This window comes from Centrocercus urophasianus, unplaced genomic scaffold (assembly GCF_019232065.1).
Source record: "Centrocercus urophasianus isolate 14NV4802_14NV808 unplaced genomic scaffold, USGS_Curo_1.0 seq_36, whole genome shotgun sequence".
Taxonomy (NCBI): Eukaryota; Metazoa; Chordata; class Aves; order Galliformes; family Phasianidae; genus Centrocercus; species Centrocercus urophasianus.
Genome location: NW_024884933.1, coordinates 6,240,222 through 6,255,431, shown reverse-complemented (window position 1 = coordinate 6,255,431; position 15,210 = coordinate 6,240,222). Strand labels below are relative to the sequence as shown.

The window sequence follows — 15,210 nt, the reverse complement described above, 5'->3', positions numbered from 1 at the left end:
CAAGGCACCGGGTTGCGCTACGCCCGCGGCGGCAGGTACGGGCGGGGCGGCACCGGCACCGAACCCGGCACCCGCGGCGTCCCGCCGCCCGCAGGGTGCACCCGCCGTCGGGCAGCCGAGGAGCGCGGGGCTCCGGTGCCGGGCGGGGGGCGGCGGCGCCGAGGGTGGGCGGGGGGCGGCGGCGGCCGTGGGGGAGAGCGACCGGGAGAGCGGCGCTGCGGCCGGGAGGCCCCTCCGTGCGGCCCGCGGGGAGGCAGCGGAGCTCTGCCCGACGACGCCTCCCCGCTCCGGGCCGCCCGGGTCCGTTCGGGGGGCCCGAGCCGTGCGGGGGTGCCGAGATTCGGCGGGGAGCGGGAGGCGCGGCCGGGCTGCGGGGGGAGCGAGAGGGGCTGCCGGCTCCGGAGCATCCGCGGAGGACGGAGCGTCCGCTGACCGTCCGCGCAGCGGTTCGCCGAGGCGGGTGGCACCGGGGAGCTTCCAGGCGGTGTCACCCGCGCCCCGAAATCCCTCGAGACGCGCGCGGGGGGATGCGGAGGGGCCGCGGTTACATAAGAGCGGATGCTTTTCCCCTCTTCTTTTTATTTTTTTGTTCCTTCTTTTTGTTCAGCGCGTTGCACAGCCCCTCGGGGACGGCCGAGTGGTGCCCCCGTGCGGGGATTGTCACGCGTGGAGGAGCAGCCCCTGCACGACCCACGCGGCCGGCACCGCGGATGTGGGGTGTTCGGGAACTTCCCGGGGCGCCTGCGGCGTGGGCTGCGGGCTTCCCTTGTCGGTACAGCAGGCTCTGGAGGCTGGTTTTCCTATAGTTATTTTTAAGAGAGAAAATCTTCTAATGGAAAGCCCAGAATAGCTCCTGACGTTTGGCAGCCGTGCGGGTAGCTCTGGGTGCTGAGCTGTGCCCCGTGCGGGGTCCCCGAGCACTGCGCTGCACATCACAGTGCGGGGACACGGGCAGCCCCCCGAGCCCAGGGTGAGGCGGTTGTGCCAGCAGTGCCTCTCGCCGCCCCATCCCTAGGAGTCTAATTATAGCCGAGAGGCCGCAGTGCCGGCGGGCACCGTGAGCTCAGGCGTCTCCTCGGTGGGGAAAAGCCGGCCGGGCTGTGGTGGCACTGCGGGGTGCCTTGTGGTGCTGCTGACAGCCTCACTCACTTGCAGGTGTTGGCCTTGGCAGCAGCCAGGACTGCCCGCCCAATGGAGCGCAGCGTGCCCTAGGATGCCTCCGGCCGCAGCCCCGCAGCGCCCTGCCGATGGTGCCCCATCCCTCCACCATGCACAATGAGCAGCAGCTGCCTGGCAATGCGGTAGCCTGGCTGGCGTGTGCCGGCGTCTCGCTGCTCGCCAACGCCTGGGGCATCCTCAGCATCAGTGCCAAGCAGAAGAAGTGGAAGCCGCTGGAGTTCCTGCTGTGCTCCCTGGCGGGCACCCACATCCTCAACACCGCCATCCCCATCACCACATACGCTGTGGTGCAGCTCCGGCGGTGGCACTCAGGCTACGAGTGGAACGAGGGGCTCTGCAAGGTCTTTGTTTCCACCTTCTACACCCTGACACTGGTCACCTGCTTCTCTGTCACCTCCCTTTCCTACCATCGCATGTGGATGGTCCGTTGGCCTGTCAACTACAGGTACCTCAGCCCGATCTGCCCCATATCACATCCCCAGGCGAGATTCAGTGCTTGTGCCGGAGCCCAGGGAGAGGGCAGCAAGCACTGGCATGCAGACCCCACTGTGCTTAGCACTCCGTGGGCTCTGCCCCTCTCCCCAGGCTGAGCAACACACGGAAGCAAGCCGTTCACACAGTGATGGGCATCTGGATGGTCTCCTTCATCCTCTCCACTCTGCCGGCAGTGGGGTGGCACGACACCACCGAGCGCTTCTACGCCAGGGACTGCCGCTTCGTCGTGACAGAGATTGGCCTGGGCTTTGGCGTCTGCTTCCTGCTCCTCATTGGGGGCAGTATGGCTGTTGGTGCCGTCTGCATTGGCATTGCTCTCTTCCACACTGTCTTGGGTCGACGCGGCCCCGATGCCAGCAACAGCCGCTTCCATGTGCCCAGCATCGTGGTGGAGGACGCCCAGGGCAAGCGGCGCTCCTCCATTGATGGATCTGAGTCTGTCAAGACCTCCCTGCAGATCACCTATCTGATCACCATCGTTGTCCTCATCTATGACATCCTGATGGGCTTCCCAGTACTGGTGAGTGCTACAGGGAAGGGGTGCGGGCGTGTGGGGCTGCTGGTGACGGGTTGGTGCTACAGGTGGTGAGCGCTGCCAGCCTGCGCTCGGACACCTCCTCCGAGTGGATGGTGCTGTGTCTCCTCTGGTGCTCGCTGGCACAGTCCCTGCTCCTGCCCCTCTTCCTTTGGGCCTGCGACCGCTACCGTGCCAACCCGCGTGCTGTCTGCGAGAAGTGCCGCACCGTGCTGGCCAACGAAGATGAGGACGAAGGTGGGGTGCGTGGCAGGGGGGGACGCGCTGAGGGCAGGGTGTGCCCAAAATGACAGCACACCCATTCCTGTCAGAGAGCAGCCTGGAGGGTGCAGTGGCCGTGGCAGGAGAGCTGGTGTACGACCGCCCCTACGAGTATGGCTGCGCGGCTGAGGTCCTGGTGCTGGACCCTATTGCCACACGTGACTTCTCAGTGCTGGAGCAGAGCCTGCCCCCAGTGAGCCCTGCCAGGACGGAGCCGGGGGACCGCATGCAGTACCTGCAGGTGAGGGTGGGTGGCGGGTGCTGGGGCAGCAGAGCCGCAGCCCCTAGTGCTAACAATGCTTTCTCACAGGTGCCCCCACTGCGTCGCTTCTCTCACGACGAGACAGACCTGTGGACCAGCAGCCAGGTCGCGGCATACCTGCAGCACTGGGGGCCGGGCGGAGAGGCGGCGGGGCTGGCCCGGCTCCTGGCCCCCCATCGTGACCGGCCCCACCACGGCTTCAGCCCCCACCCCGACGAGCGGCTCGCCTTCCGCCGCCGCTCCGCCGACAGCCTGGCCGTGCCGCCGCACCTCTCCCGCGAGGACCTTCGCCTGGCCGAGCTGCACGCGTTCGGCAGCGAGCGGGGGGCGGCGGGCGGCACGGGGCGGTCGGCCTCGGTGGCACTGCTGCCCGCGGCGGCGCAGCACCGGGCGCTGCTCTCCGCCTTCCCCCTAGCCGCTCTCCAGCGGGAGCCCCGGCGGCCGCCCGGCCTCGCGGTACCGGGGCAGCCGTCAGAGGACCCGGCGCGGCTCCCCGTCCCGATGCCGGCCGGTGGCTGCGCGGGGCGGGCGCGGCGAGCGGGGCCGGGCGCGGAGCCGTGGGCGGCACAGCCGGGCCTGGGGGACGGCGGGCGGGGCAGCACCAGCAGCTTCTTCAGCTCGCCGTCCGCCTCCTCGGGGTACATCACCTTCCTGTCGGACTCCATCGGCTCGGCCTCATAGGGCGCGGCGCGGGGCCACGGCCCGAGGGAGCGCGCCGTTCGCCGGCAGCTCGGGCCGCAGCTCGGCCGCGCTCCTTTTCGCCGTTCGTGTTTTTCAGTTTTCAATAAAAAACGCTGCACAGAGCTGCGGGCGGGGCGGCTCCGCGCGCTCCGAGCGGCGTCCCCCAGCGACCGCGCAGGCGCGGGCTTTCGCTCTCTCGCGAGAACGCCGCCGCCGGGCGGGTCGTCTCGCGAGAACTCGGGCGAGGGCGTGGAGCTGCGCGCGCGGCCGTTTCCAGGGCGACGCGGGGCGGGGCGGGGCGTGCCGCCAAGATGGCGGCGACGGAGGCGGCCGGGCGGTGGCGGCGCGGACGGCTGGGCCGGGAAGCGCGGGCCAGTCTGGCCGCCTTCCTGCTGGGCGCCTCGGTGGCCGCGCTGCCGCTGGCTCTGGGCTCTCCGCCCGCCCTGCTCGCCGCGCCGGGCCTGCGGGGCCGCCTGGCGCTCGCCCTGCACGTGGCCGTCGTGAACGCGGCGCTGCTGCTGCTCTACCCGCGGCCGCTGTACAAGGTGTGGGGCGGGGCGGGGCGGGGGGCGCCGGGTTGGGCCTCGGGGCCGACGGCAGCGCGCTGCCTGTTCTCTGCTTGCAGATCGCCATCCGGGCCGGCTTCCTGGGCTTCGCCTTCGGCTGCGGGCTGCTGCTGAGCGCCGGCCGTTCCGCGTGGCGGCACTTCGGCTGGTGAGGGCCGGGAGAGGCTATGGGGGGGGGTTGGCCGGTGCTCCGAGGGGGGCGCCGGGAACGGAGGAGGGGTGTCGCAGAGCTGGGGGGACCGCACCGGGAGAGGAGGGGTCACTGGGCCCCAGGGCCGAGATGCGAGCGACCCCCGGGCCCCGCGGTGCCCCCCCCCCCGCAGGTACATGTGCTCGCTGTCGCTGTTCCACTACTCCGAGTACCTGGTGACGGCCATCAACAACCCGCGCAGCCTCTCGCTGGATTCATTCCTGCTCAACCACAGCTTCGAGTACAACCTGGCCGCGCTCTCCTCCTGGGTGGAGTTCACGCTGGAGAAGCTCCTGCTGCCAGGTCAGCCTCAGCCCCGTGCTGTGGTCCCCAACACGCCCGCTCATGTGCTTGGATGGTGCTTCTGGCCACGCTTGTCATGCTGTACTGCTAATAGAAATAGCCTTACTTAAATTACCTGTGTCTGCAAATCCGTTTGCTTTTTGGTGGAGGGTGGTGCTGTCCTTCCCCTGCAGTGGAGGTGGCTGTAATGCCAGGCTGCTGAGCCTCCTGCTGAACCCCAGCGTTGCTGGGTGAGCTCTGCTCTGCCTTAGCTTTGCTTCACAACACAAAGCCAGGCCCTGCTTCATGCTGTGTCTCAGAGTGGCAGCGCTGTGTGCTGCAGACGGTGCTGTTCGCTCAGTTAAGGGGCAGGGCTGCAGCAGCTGATGCTTTTCTTGTTGCAGAGCGGCAGCGTGTTGAGCACAGCCTGTGCGATGTTCATTGCTTTGCTCTGAGGTGGGGCAGAAGCCCTGCCACCTTTGTGACCCTGCCTGACCTCCCTGGGGTCCCGCCTGCACCCCCTGCCCTCAGCGCGGAGCCCCCTGCTCGAACCTGTAGTGACCCGTGCTTCTTCACTTGCAGAGATGAAGCAGATCACCTGGCTGAGTACTGTAGGGTTATTGATGGTGATCTTTGGGGATTGTCTGAGGAAAGCTGCCATGCTCACAGCTGGCTCCAACTTCAACCATATTGTTCAGAATGAGAAATCGGACACTCATACTTTGGTGACAAGTGGGGTGTATGGGTGGTTCCGGCACCCGTCTTACGTGGGATGGTTTTACTGGAGTATTGGAACACAGGTACTGTATGCAAAACCCTCGGATCCTTTCCTCCTATGATCTGATTGCTTGTTAATGCTGCCCCAAACCCGTATGTGACAGAACCGCGGGCTGTCAGCGTCGGCGCCCTGTGGGGATGGGGCCGTGGTGGAGCCCAAGCGGCGTTAACTGCTGTTGTCTGCTGGCAGGTGTTGCTCTGCAATCCCATCTGCGTGGTCGGCTACACGTTGGCGTCATGGCGCTTCTTCAGGGAGAGGATAGAAGAGGAGGAGATCACGCTCATTCACTTTTTTGGAGAGGAATATCTGGAGTACAAAAGGAAGGTGCCATCGGGTCTCCCTTTTATTAAAGGAGTGAAAGTGGAACTGTAGCACGGGCTGGAACTGGACCGGTTGAGAAAACCTCCAGCTCTGGGTGAGGAACTATGCATAGTGCTGGCGCCGAGCAGCCTGCTCCCATTTCCCAGCTGTCCGCTCGCTGAGGGCTGCAGGGCTGGGCGGCCTTCCAGGTCACTAGGAGATCAGCAGCTCGTTCATCCTCCTAGAGATAAGAGTCCTCCGTTGCACATTCAGGGATCTTCTGGATAACTTAGCCTATAGCAATCTTAAAGAGAAATGATCCTCCTGCCTAAAACAGCTGAATTGTACTGAAGCTCATGTGGACTGATTCCTCTGGAGAATGAGTTTTGCCCTTCCACCCCTGCACTGGAAAGATGCCAGCTGGATTGTCGTTCTGATGGCATAAATTTTTAAAGCTTTTTGACCTCACAAGCCAGACAGCACAGCTTTAATCTCTGGAGGCCTGGTCCTGCAAGCCCCTGGCTGCTTCTCGGGCAGCTTGCAGGAGCACACCTCTCTGGTCTTGTTGGACGCACCGGTCTGTGGAACGTCTGCATGTCAGCTGGCGGCACGGCACGCATCGGGGCTCCCCTGATGCTGCTGTTGGAGCTCCTCCATGCTCCTGGCACTCTTGCATTGCCAGCACCTCCATGCTGTGCCCGGGGGATGAGCGGCTCTCGTTTCTCTCAGTGAGCTCAGGAGCCATCCGGCCGCTTCTGTCCCAAGCCTCCTTGCTGTGTCTGCTCTGCGCGTGCAGACGGTGCTCGTCCAAGACCTGCTTCCAAATCACGCTGCTTCCTGCCCTGCCAGGCGTCTCCGCTGGCCAGCTCTGTCCCCAGAGATCCCAGGGCTTTGGTTTGGAGTCGGGAGGGGGCTTCCAGAGAGCTGTAGTGCTTGGTTTGGGGGAAAACCTGGGATGCTGGTATGGATGGGAGAAGCTTCCAGGGAAATTCTCTATAAACAAAAAAAGTTTGGCTAGCTAATGCTATTTTAAACATTGCCATTTTGGGAATGGTTCCTATTCAAGCTTTGTGGTATAATTTATTCAGTTGTGATATACCAAAGAGGTTCACTGTTTTCTTGGGTTTTACGTAGTTCTTCCTTGCTGGAATGGAAATGAGTCGCTTGTCAGCACGCTTTGGGCTTGCAGTATTCCTGGCAAGATACTGTGATTCAGCTCAGGAAAGAGGGCACTGATGGGAATCGCTTTTGTGACTTTTTTTATAAAAGAGGAAAAAAAAATAATGGCCAACTTCTGTCTGGTTGTTATTGGGGGACCTCGAGGTGACGGTCAGAGCATCAAACCTTGAGTTCCTCATATCAGCTTAAAACATTCACTGACAGATTCTTTTACTGTGTTTTTAGCTTGGAGGAGAAGAACAAACATGAAAATATAACAACCAGGTAGTGTTGATTTCTGTGTAGTTATTTGTGAGCTCAAATTTATTTATTTTTTTCAATTGTTTCAACCTTTTTTGAGAAGGGCTGCACCCACGAGACCTGGCAAACCCCTTTGCCCTGGGCCAGAACAAAGAGCAGAGTCCATTTATGCACTTTTATTTTCACTTTTCACACACAGGATGGGGAATACAAAGGAATTTTCTTTCAGTCATCCTAAGCCGGATGTTTGCTATGCGATACACTCCAAACTCAGCCACATTCAGCCTGTTTTTCCATCCTTGCTGATGGCACGAGCCACGTGTTTGAACATTCGACGAGGAAAACCACAACCCCCGCTAACAGAAAGACAAAAGCAGGCAGCATCCAGGCGTGCTGGACACAGGTCTGTGCCTCCGCAGGGCAGCTCTCACACAGCTGACCATTCCCACGTTTGCCCCCGGCTGAGCAAACCGCGGTCGCTCACAGCCGATGCTGAGCAGCGCAGCTCCCGGAGCTCAGCTGGAGCCGGGGGGTTCCTGCCGCTCTGCGCTCGGGGTCCCGCTGCTCTGTGCGCTGCCACGGTGCTCCTTCTTCTTTGGGGGTGAGTCCCCGGGGATGAGAGCGGGTGTGCAGCCCCCTCGGCTGCCCAGCGCCCGCTCCCTGCTGTCCGTGCCGCCGGGTGAGCTGTCCCTAGGGCAGGGGCAGGCAGCTGAGCCCGCTGGGTTAAGCAGCTCTTTTCCAGAGCTCTAATCCCCTCCGATCCCTTGTGCTCAGAGGGCACGCAAGGGCACCTGACCCCCTGAAAGCGCTTTGCTTTTTCCTCCTTGCCGTCCAGAGAGGCGTGGGGCGATGCAGATGGCACCAAGGTTTTGCTGCTGCCAGCACGAGGGGCTGGAATGAGGCGTCCCCGTGCCCTGAGCTGTCTGCACTGAGACCCTGGCTGTCACCTACCTTTGTGCTGCCTCACTGCTGTCATCAACCCTGAGCAGCATCTGTGTGTGCTCATCCTTGGGCTCCCGGGGCTCCTGCAACCTGCAGCAGGATGAGCCAGACGTGGCTGAGCATAGAAAGGGGAGCAGGGATGGGCCCCAGCACCAAAAGCACCCGCACTGCTCACCTGGGCTCCAGCCGCTCCTTCACCTTGGCGATGGAGCGGACGTAGGGCGCGATCTGCTTGGTGATGGTGGTCAGGCAGCTGTTCTCCTGCCGCAGCTGCAGCAGGTCGTGGAGCTGGGCTGGGGACGAGAGTGCCGTGTCTGTGCCCTGCAGCACTGAGCTGCTGCTGGGCTGGCTCTGCCCGTCAGCCGTACCTTCGTAGATCTCCTGCTCGTTGGCCACCCTCTGGTACGTCTCCTCCCAGACCTGCAACGGGAACCGGTGCTGCTGGCACAGGCACGCAGCTCTGGGGGAGGGAGGAAGGGATCCTGCCCCCGCACCTCCTCAAACACGCTGCGCATCATTTCCACCGAGGAGTAGTGGGCTGCAATCTGCACATCCATCTGCAGCGACTTCTGCAGGATCTCGCTCATGATCTCCGTGCGGATGAGGGAGTGGTGCTTGGTGAGGTCGCGGTGCAGCTCCTGCACCTGGTCCTTCAGGCCCTGGATCTCTGCCTGGAGCATCTGCGCGCACGGGAGAGGCACAGCAAAGGGCAGTGAGGGTCAGGAGCTTCCTCCTCTCCCCCCCCCACCTGCCCCATACCCTGTAGGTGTTCTCATAGTTGCGGCAGTGCTCAGCGAACGGCGTCTCGCGGCCCTCGGCCAGCAGCACTTTGGTGCTGATGTATCGGTGCAGCGTCGGCTTCCGCACCATGGAGCTGCTGGACATCTTATCACCAGCGGGGGGGCAGCCGGGCACCATCAGTGTCTTGGAGCATTGGCCGCCGGGGATCCTGCATGGAGGTGACGGCGGTGGGATGCAGAGGGCGGCCCCTGCAGGGACCTGCTGCTCCCTGCAGCTGGAACCGCGTCCAGGGCTGAGGACATCCAACCCCTGAGGTACAAACTTCCAGCGCCCCCCTGGTGTCTTCCTGCACTCGGGTACCCAGGTTGGTTGGAAGCACGTTGTGCTGCCCCAAAATCAGGCTTCTATAACAAGCCCCGCACTGGTGCTCACTGCCCAGCTCAGCTCTGGCACAAAGGAGGCAGGAGCCAGCTTGGTGCAGCCACATTTGTGCAGGAGCTCCCTGCCCGCCTCTGCCCCATCCTGCACCCCTACTGCTGCCACCACCTCCCCCGGCTCCATGCTGGCCCCGTGTAGCACTGCAGTCCCACCAAGCAGCACCACTTCCCCATCAAGCAATGCCACGATCCCACCGTGCAGGGTTGCAGTCCCACTATGCAGCTCCGTTGTCCTGGTGCTCAGCTGCCCCATGCCGCAGAGCCCGGCCGGGTGCGAGGAGCGGCGCCCATGGGTGGCAGCGCCTGTTTGTCCTTTCCGCGGGACGAGCAGCCGGCAGCGCCTGGCAGGGCCCGCGCCACTGTGACATCAATGGGCCTAAATATATCCCAGCAAGGAACGGCCGGGCACTTCTCTGAAATTCTGATAAAAATAGTGGCGGGCCAAGAGGCTGCGGGGCCGCGGTGAAGCGGGGTGTGCGGTGAGCAGCAGCTGGCACGGCGCTGGCTGGAGCTCGGCATGGCCCTTGGTGCGGCTGCGGACTGCGCAGTGTTGCTCGGTGGCCGCTGCCAGCACTGCCTGCCCCATTCCCAGAACTGTCACTTGAAGCCCCTGTGCCTGTCGTTCATCAGCACAGCTGCATTCTATGCTGTCCCCGTGCCACCTTCATGGGGACAGGCTCAAGGGCAGGGAAGGGGGGTGAGCTGGGCACGGCAACGCAGCGATGCGGGAGGTAACGCGTGGCACAGCATACAGCCCCTCTGCCCACCCCACCCCAGCACCTCACATGTTTGCACCGGTGATGCCAGACCCGATGCCGCCAGCACTGCCCACCACAGAGCGGCGAGGGGTGAGCACGAGCAGGGGCTCCAGGCAGCGTGCAAACTCTGCACGGTACTCGGTGTTGATCTGCAGGGTGAGACGGGCAGTGGGGCTGGGGCAGGGCTGGGGCTGGGGCTGCCCATGGGGGGGTTGGCAGGGGTCAGCCCCGTGGTACCTTGCTGGTCTGGGCTGGCCGCAGGCGGTGCGGCAGCTTGACGATCCTCTGCAGCCGCTCCATCAGTTGCTGGAAGGCAGCATTGAGGTGGGTCGGGGCTGTGTGAGGTCTTGGCACCGTGGCACCACACACTGTGCAGTGCCAGCACTACTCACGTAGCCCAGGTCGAGGAACTCAGCTTTGTTGGCGGAGCTTAGGAAGGCTGAGCAGATCACCAGGTGGACCTGTGCACAGCGCTGTCACTGCTGCCTCTTCCCCAGGGTCTGTCTGACCCTCAGCCCAGAGCCAGGGCTTGGCACACCAAGGGGTGAGTGACCCGGCCCGGCCCTACCTGCAGGGTGGGCAGCAGGGAGGCAAGGTGGGCCAGCTGCTCCTTGAATGCCTTCTCTTTCTCCTCGTGCTGGCTGTGCAGAGCAGGAGCCGGCCGTGAGGAGCTGCCCAGGCACTCGGTGCACGCCAGGAGGGAACCCGAGGCCCCGCAGCCTCTCACCTCTGCACAGCTTTCAAGAGTGCTTTCTTCCTGTCAGAGAGCTGCTCCTGCCAACAGCACGGGCACACTTTGTCCTGCAGCTCAGCTCAATGCCAGCACCACTCTACAGGGCACGGAGCTGCTGGGACACCCACGGGCACAGCCCCACAGCCCCACACCTGCATGCCACTGAACAGGGCATTGATGGCTGACTCCTCCTCGCTGGCACTGTTGCGCACCTCCTCGATCATGGCCTTGAGGAGGACGATGGCCTCCCGTGTGGATGTCTGCAGCTCCTTCACTGCCTGCGGGGCAGCAAGGAGGTTGTGGCACTGCTGTGGCCCTGCGCCTGACCCCACGCTCACCTACCAGCACCGCTTGGTCCAGCTTCTCGCAGCCCTGCACGTACGCCGTCTCGATGTCAATGCAGTGCGCGCGGCTCTCCCTGTGGCGAGGCGGGCAGGAGGGCACGGCTGGGACCCGTGGCCATGGGGAAGCATATGGGGACACGGGGACACTTACCCCTGCATGTCCCTGAAGCAGTTGATGCAGAGCATGGACTTCTTCTCGGTGGAGAACATGATGTAGGGCTCCTCGTGCAGTGCTGCAAGGGACAGGGACGTCCTGCCCGGTGCGGCACGGCACAGCGCGGCGCCCGCGGGCGGTACTCACGGCACTTCTTGTGGATGGCTTTGGTGCGCTTGCTGAGCGACACGATCTCATGGCGGGCGAAGACTTTGGCGCGGTGCGTCTCCTCGCGGCACGGGGCGCACAGCGGCTGGCTGCAGGTGTTGCAGAAGCACATGGTGTCCAAGTCCTGCGGGCACAGAGGCGGTGGCGGCGGCGTCGGTGGCGAAGTCGCAGCGGGGTCCCGAGCTTTGCCGGTTCCTCACCGCCTCGGCGCATCGCCGGTCGCAGTTGGCGCACTGCGCGTCCTCCGAGCCCTCCGCCGAGCTGTCCACCAGGAACTGAAGCAGGCGGTCCACGGGTGGCAGCCCCGTGCCGCCCCGCACCACCGAGGGATGCCTGAGGGAAGGGGCGGGCTGAGCACCGGCGCGGGGCGGGACTCGCGGGGCAGCCCCCACGCACCGCGGCGTCCCGCGTGGCCGTACCCGCAGAGGGGGCAGCGCAGGCGGCCGGAGGCGGCGCGGCCCCGCAGGCAGCTGGCGCAGAAGGCGTGGTAGCAGTCGAGCAGGCAGGGCTGCTGGAAGGGGCCGTGGCACAGCAGGCACACCAGCGGGTGCCAGGCGCCCTGCTCCAGCTCCGCGCAGCTCCCCAGCGGGGAGAAGATACCGCCCGCCATCGGCAGCCCCTGCCCCGCCGCCGGCCCCAGCGCCGCGGGGCGGATCCTCCCGGCACGGCTATTTTTAACCGCGGGCCTCGCGGGGCGGCTCCGCGGGCTGCGGGGGGGGGCAATGCCGCCGGGAACACGGCCTTGGGATGGGGCCTCGTGTGGGGTGACCCCGCGACGGGTGTCCCCGTCATTGGGGCGTCGCTGTCTTTAGGGCATCCCCGTTACTGGGGCGTCCCTTCCAGTGGGGAGTCCCTCGTGACACGGCGATCCCCACGTCGGGGTGCTCCGCGGTGACGGGGTGACCCCAGTGACGGAACGTTCCCCTTCACGGGGTGTCCCTCGTGACGGGTTGATCCTCGGCTGCTCCGTGTCGCCAACACCGCGGGGACGCGCCCGCACCGTAACCGCACATCTGCCCAGAGCGGGGCGCGGCGCCCCGCCGCACGCACGTGGCCGCTACCGGCGGGATCCGGGCCCCGCCCCCTCGCCCCGGCCCCGCCCCCAGCCTGCGGCCCCGCCCCCCCTGCGGCCCCCGGCCTCGGCCAGGCCGCGCCGCCCGCCGGCAGAGACACGAGCGGGCGGGGCCCAGCGGCGCGCAGCGGCCGGAATCCATCGATCGTTCCGGCGATCGTTCGGCGCTGCCTACGCACGGCGCTCGCCGCCGCTCTCCCTGCGCGCGGCCCGGCGGCGGCGTGGGCGCAAGCGGTGCGGGGGGCGGCGCGTGCGCGGTGGCCGCCCGAGGGAGCTTCCGCGCATGCGCGCGGGGAGGCGCTCCCTTTTTGCCCCTCGCTGGAGCCGCCATGGCGCCTGTGGTGAGTGCTCGCCGCGCTGCTCGCCTTCCTGTCCGCTCCGGGCCGCCCTCCGCTCTGCCCGGCCGGCTTCTCCGGTCCGCCCGGCTCCGCTCTTGGGGGGCCCGGCCCGGCCCGGCGCAGCTCGGACCTACGCGTGGTGTTGGGCCCGGGCCTCCGCCTCCCCCTTCCGCCGGGTTCGGGCGGTGCGGGGCTCCTGCCCTGTCCCTGTTTCCCTCCTCGAACCGCCTGCCGCTCCCGGCTGCCCTCACCCCGTCCCTTTTGTCTGCCCTCGGTTCCTCCCTCGTCGACCCTCACTGCTTTTCTCTTTCCCCGTCCCGCAGAAGAAACCCGCGGCGAAGGGTGGCAAAAAAAAGAAGCAGGTGCTGAAGTTCACGCTGGACTGCACGCACCCGGTGGAGGATGGCATCATGGACGCCGCCAACTTTGTGAGTGCTGGGGCCGCCCGCGGCCTGCAGTGTGTGAGCCCTGTGCTCCTCTCGCTGCTCTGCACTCTTCGGGCAGCCTGGAGCCTCAGTGCTGGGTGCTGGTGGAGGTTTATTGCTGCTTCGCAACTTGCAGCTAAAGCATGTGCCTATCTGTGAGCGCTATTTAGTCTCTGTGAGGCTTTATTTCACAGTGGGCTTTGAGGAGCAGCGCTGGAGGAGAGCACTGCGTTCCATCACAGTTTGATGGCTGCTTTCAGTCAGGCTTTGCTTGTTGCTGCATTCAGGCACGTCTCTGAGGTGTGGGTTTGTGATGAAGTGTCTTTTGGGAATACTTCATTTGGAAAGGACCTGCAAGGGTCGTTGAGTCCAAGAGAAATCAGAACATGCCTTGCTCTGCTCACAATGTAGGAGATGTCATCTTACTGCAGTGCTGTGGTCACTTGGCCTTTAGTGTGTCCCTTCTGTGCAGGTGTGACTGGCTCGGTGTGAGCTGTAATGTTTGCCCATGTGAGAGGATCCAGGCCCACAGGGGAAGGCTTTCCTTTGCTCTTCAGTGGCACGTGGTCCTTTTGCCTCCTCTTAGTTCTGGCCAAAACACTGAAGTGCTGAGCGTGAACAGCTGCCAGCAGCCCTGAGCGTCTGTTCCCTCCTACAGGAGCAGTTCTTACAGGAGCGGATCAAAGTGAACGGGAAGGCTGGAAACCTGGGCGGTGGCGTGGTGACCATCGAGAGGAGCAAAAGCAAGATCACTGTTACTTCAGAGGTGCCCTTCTCCAAGAGGTGAGAACGTGGTGGGTGCTGCAGGACAGGGCTGTGGGCTGTGCTGAGCCCTGGGCTGGGTGAGGCAGCACTGCACAGCCCTGGGACCGCAGCACTGGGCAGTGTGTGCCGGTTGCTGGGTGTTTGGGCAGTGAGGGCTGCGGGTCCTTTGCTTATAATGGAATTGAGCTGTGCTCTGGGTTTTCCCTGTGCACTGCTGTGGATGTGTGTCAGGAGGAGGCGCTTTGTTTTTCTGGGGTTGCAGTGCTTGGTGAGGATGGCGTCGTTAGTGCCAGAGGTGCAAGATCTGAACCTCTAAAATGGGAATGCGTGAGGAAGCACTAAGTGATAAAGTGATGCTTTGCATCAAGGTGTGCTGACCTGGTGAAGCACCATGTGCGGATAGGTACAATGACTGAGTGATTAAGACAGATGTGGTTGAGAAACCTCAGCAGGACGGCTGTGTGGGATGCACAACTGACAGGAGCAGAATTTGGAGCGGGGTGCTCCTTTGTGAGCCTCACCTTTAGCATCCTGCTGGTGTTTTGAGGTGGCAGGCAGGCAGTCCTGGCCTTTACCTGTGTGGCCATGCCTGGTACGTATCCAGGCTGTTCCATTACAGCCTCCTTACTCTCATACTGCTGGCCGTCTGCCTGGCTCTTGCTTGACATTTGTCTCTTATCTGGCCTTGATAATGTTTTTTTTTTTTATTTTATTTTTAAAATATATTTTTTTTTCTGTGGGTGGAGATAGCAAGTGGGGGATCTGGAGGCTTGGAGCAGTGGGAAGAGGTTGGTGTGTGATGGTGCTGCTGGTGTCGCTGTGATGCTCAGCTCAGCGCATCCTGGGGGCTGCTGAAGCACACAGGGACCGGGGCCTTGTTTTCCCCCTCCTGGAGGGCAGGGGGAGGTGGTGGCTGCCAGCCTAAGGGGGGGGGTTGGCCAGGTGGGGATCATTTGTGGTGTCTGCACGCAGAATGCACGCATTCCCCAGGGGGGGCTGAGCGCAGCCCGGGGGGGGGGGCCTGGAGGTGGGCGCTCCTTTGCTGGCTGTGGCTGGGGGAGGTGAGCGGGGCCGGGCAGCCCGCCCTTGGGGTGCTGCCGTGCGCTGGCCCAGCCGCTCTGTCCCGCAGGTACCTGAAGTACCTGACCAAGAAATACCTGAAGAAGAACAACCTCCGCGATTGGCTGCGTGTGGTGGCCAACAGCAAGGAGAGCTACGAGCTGCGCTACTTCCAGATCAACCAGGACGAGGAGGAGGAGGAGGAGGAGGACTAAAGCGGAGCTGGAAACGTTTTGTACATTTTCCTGAATAAATTGTGGGAAAGAATTGTTACCGCTGCGTTCCGACCGATGGGGACTTGGGGGGGGGCGGGGCGGGGCGGGGCG

At 63.9% G+C, this 15,210-nt stretch overlaps 4 protein-coding genes across 4 annotated transcripts; 3 read left to right on the top strand and 1 right to left on the bottom strand.

The window, feature by feature from the left end:
- Positions 1-1,194: 1,194 nt before the first annotated feature.
- Positions 1,195-3,413, top strand: GPR153 (G protein-coupled receptor 153). The gene is made up of 5 exons (XM_042831584.1): positions 1,195-1,624; positions 1,765-2,194; positions 2,257-2,446; positions 2,521-2,711; positions 2,781-3,413. The coding sequence occupies exons 1-5, from the start codon at positions 1,248-1,250 to the stop codon at positions 3,411-3,413; spliced, it is 1,821 nt and encodes a 606-aa protein (XP_042687518.1). The 5' UTR covers positions 1,195-1,247.
- A 311-nt stretch (positions 3,414-3,724) lies between these two features.
- On the top strand, positions 3,725-6,813 carry ICMT (isoprenylcysteine carboxyl methyltransferase). Its single transcript, XM_042831642.1, has 5 exons — positions 3,725-3,958; positions 4,039-4,127; positions 4,303-4,472; positions 5,034-5,251; positions 5,419-6,813. Exons 1-5 carry the CDS (start codon positions 3,725-3,727, stop codon positions 5,599-5,601), a joined length of 894 nt encoding a protein of 297 aa, XP_042687576.1. The 3' UTR covers positions 5,602-6,813.
- A 268-nt stretch (positions 6,814-7,081) lies between these two features.
- RNF207 (ring finger protein 207) lies at positions 7,082-11,875 on the bottom strand. The gene is made up of 17 exons (XM_042831807.1): positions 11,645-11,875; positions 11,426-11,558; positions 11,205-11,349; positions 11,055-11,136; positions 10,902-10,977; positions 10,712-10,837; positions 10,554-10,600; positions 10,395-10,467; positions 10,219-10,287; positions 10,064-10,132; positions 9,854-9,975; positions 8,650-8,839; positions 8,385-8,570; positions 8,259-8,310; positions 8,066-8,183; positions 7,900-7,980; positions 7,082-7,638 (listed from the first exon to the last, which is right to left on the bottom strand). The coding sequence occupies exons 1-17, from the start codon at positions 11,833-11,835 to the stop codon at positions 7,464-7,466; spliced, it is 1,935 nt and encodes a 644-aa protein (XP_042687741.1). The 5' UTR covers positions 11,836-11,875; the 3' UTR covers positions 7,082-7,463.
- Positions 11,876-12,550: 675 nt separating this feature from the next.
- On the top strand, positions 12,551-15,157 carry RPL22 (ribosomal protein L22). Its single transcript, XM_042831641.1, has 4 exons — positions 12,551-12,638; positions 12,959-13,063; positions 13,719-13,843; positions 14,955-15,157. The coding sequence occupies exons 1-4, from the start codon at positions 12,627-12,629 to the stop codon at positions 15,097-15,099; spliced, it is 387 nt and encodes a 128-aa protein (XP_042687575.1). The 5' UTR covers positions 12,551-12,626; the 3' UTR covers positions 15,100-15,157.
- The last annotated feature ends 53 nt before the right edge of the window (positions 15,158-15,210 follow it).

Coding starts and splice junctions, on each gene's coding strand:
- GPR153 (XM_042831584.1), top strand. CDS start 1,248: ATGGTGCCCCATCCCTCCACCATGCACAATGAGCAGCAGCTGCCTGGC. Junction 1,625..1,764: donor CGTTGGCCTGTCAACTACAG/GTACCTCAGCCC, acceptor CCCTCTCCCCAG/GCTGAGCAACACACGGAAGC. Junction 2,712..2,780: donor ACCGCATGCAGTACCTGCAG/GTGAGGGTGGGT, acceptor GCTTTCTCACAG/GTGCCCCCACTGCGTCGCTT.
- ICMT (XM_042831642.1), top strand. CDS start 3,725: ATGGCGGCGACGGAGGCGGCCGGGCGGTGGCGGCGCGGACGGCTGGGC. Junction 3,959..4,038: donor ACCCGCGGCCGCTGTACAAG/GTGTGGGGCGGG, acceptor CTCTGCTTGCAG/ATCGCCATCCGGGCCGGCTT. Junction 4,473..5,033: donor GGAGAAGCTCCTGCTGCCAG/GTCAGCCTCAGC, acceptor CTTCACTTGCAG/AGATGAAGCAGATCACCTGG.
- RNF207 (XM_042831807.1), bottom strand. CDS start 11,835: ATGGCGGGCGGTATCTTCTCCCCGCTGGGGAGCTGCGCGGAGCTGGAG. Junction 11,559..11,644: donor CTGCGCTGCCCCCTCTGCGG/GTACGGCCACGC, acceptor CCCTTCCCTCAG/GCATCCCTCGGTGGTGCGGG. Junction 11,137..11,204: donor AGCCATCCACAAGAAGTGCC/GTGAGTACCGCC, acceptor TGTCCCTTGCAG/CACTGCACGAGGAGCCCTAC.
- RPL22 (XM_042831641.1), top strand. Junction 13,064..13,718: donor TCATGGACGCCGCCAACTTT/GTGAGTGCTGGG, acceptor TCCCTCCTACAG/GAGCAGTTCTTACAGGAGCG. Junction 13,844..14,954: donor GAGGTGCCCTTCTCCAAGAG/GTGAGAACGTGG, acceptor TCTGTCCCGCAG/GTACCTGAAGTACCTGACCA.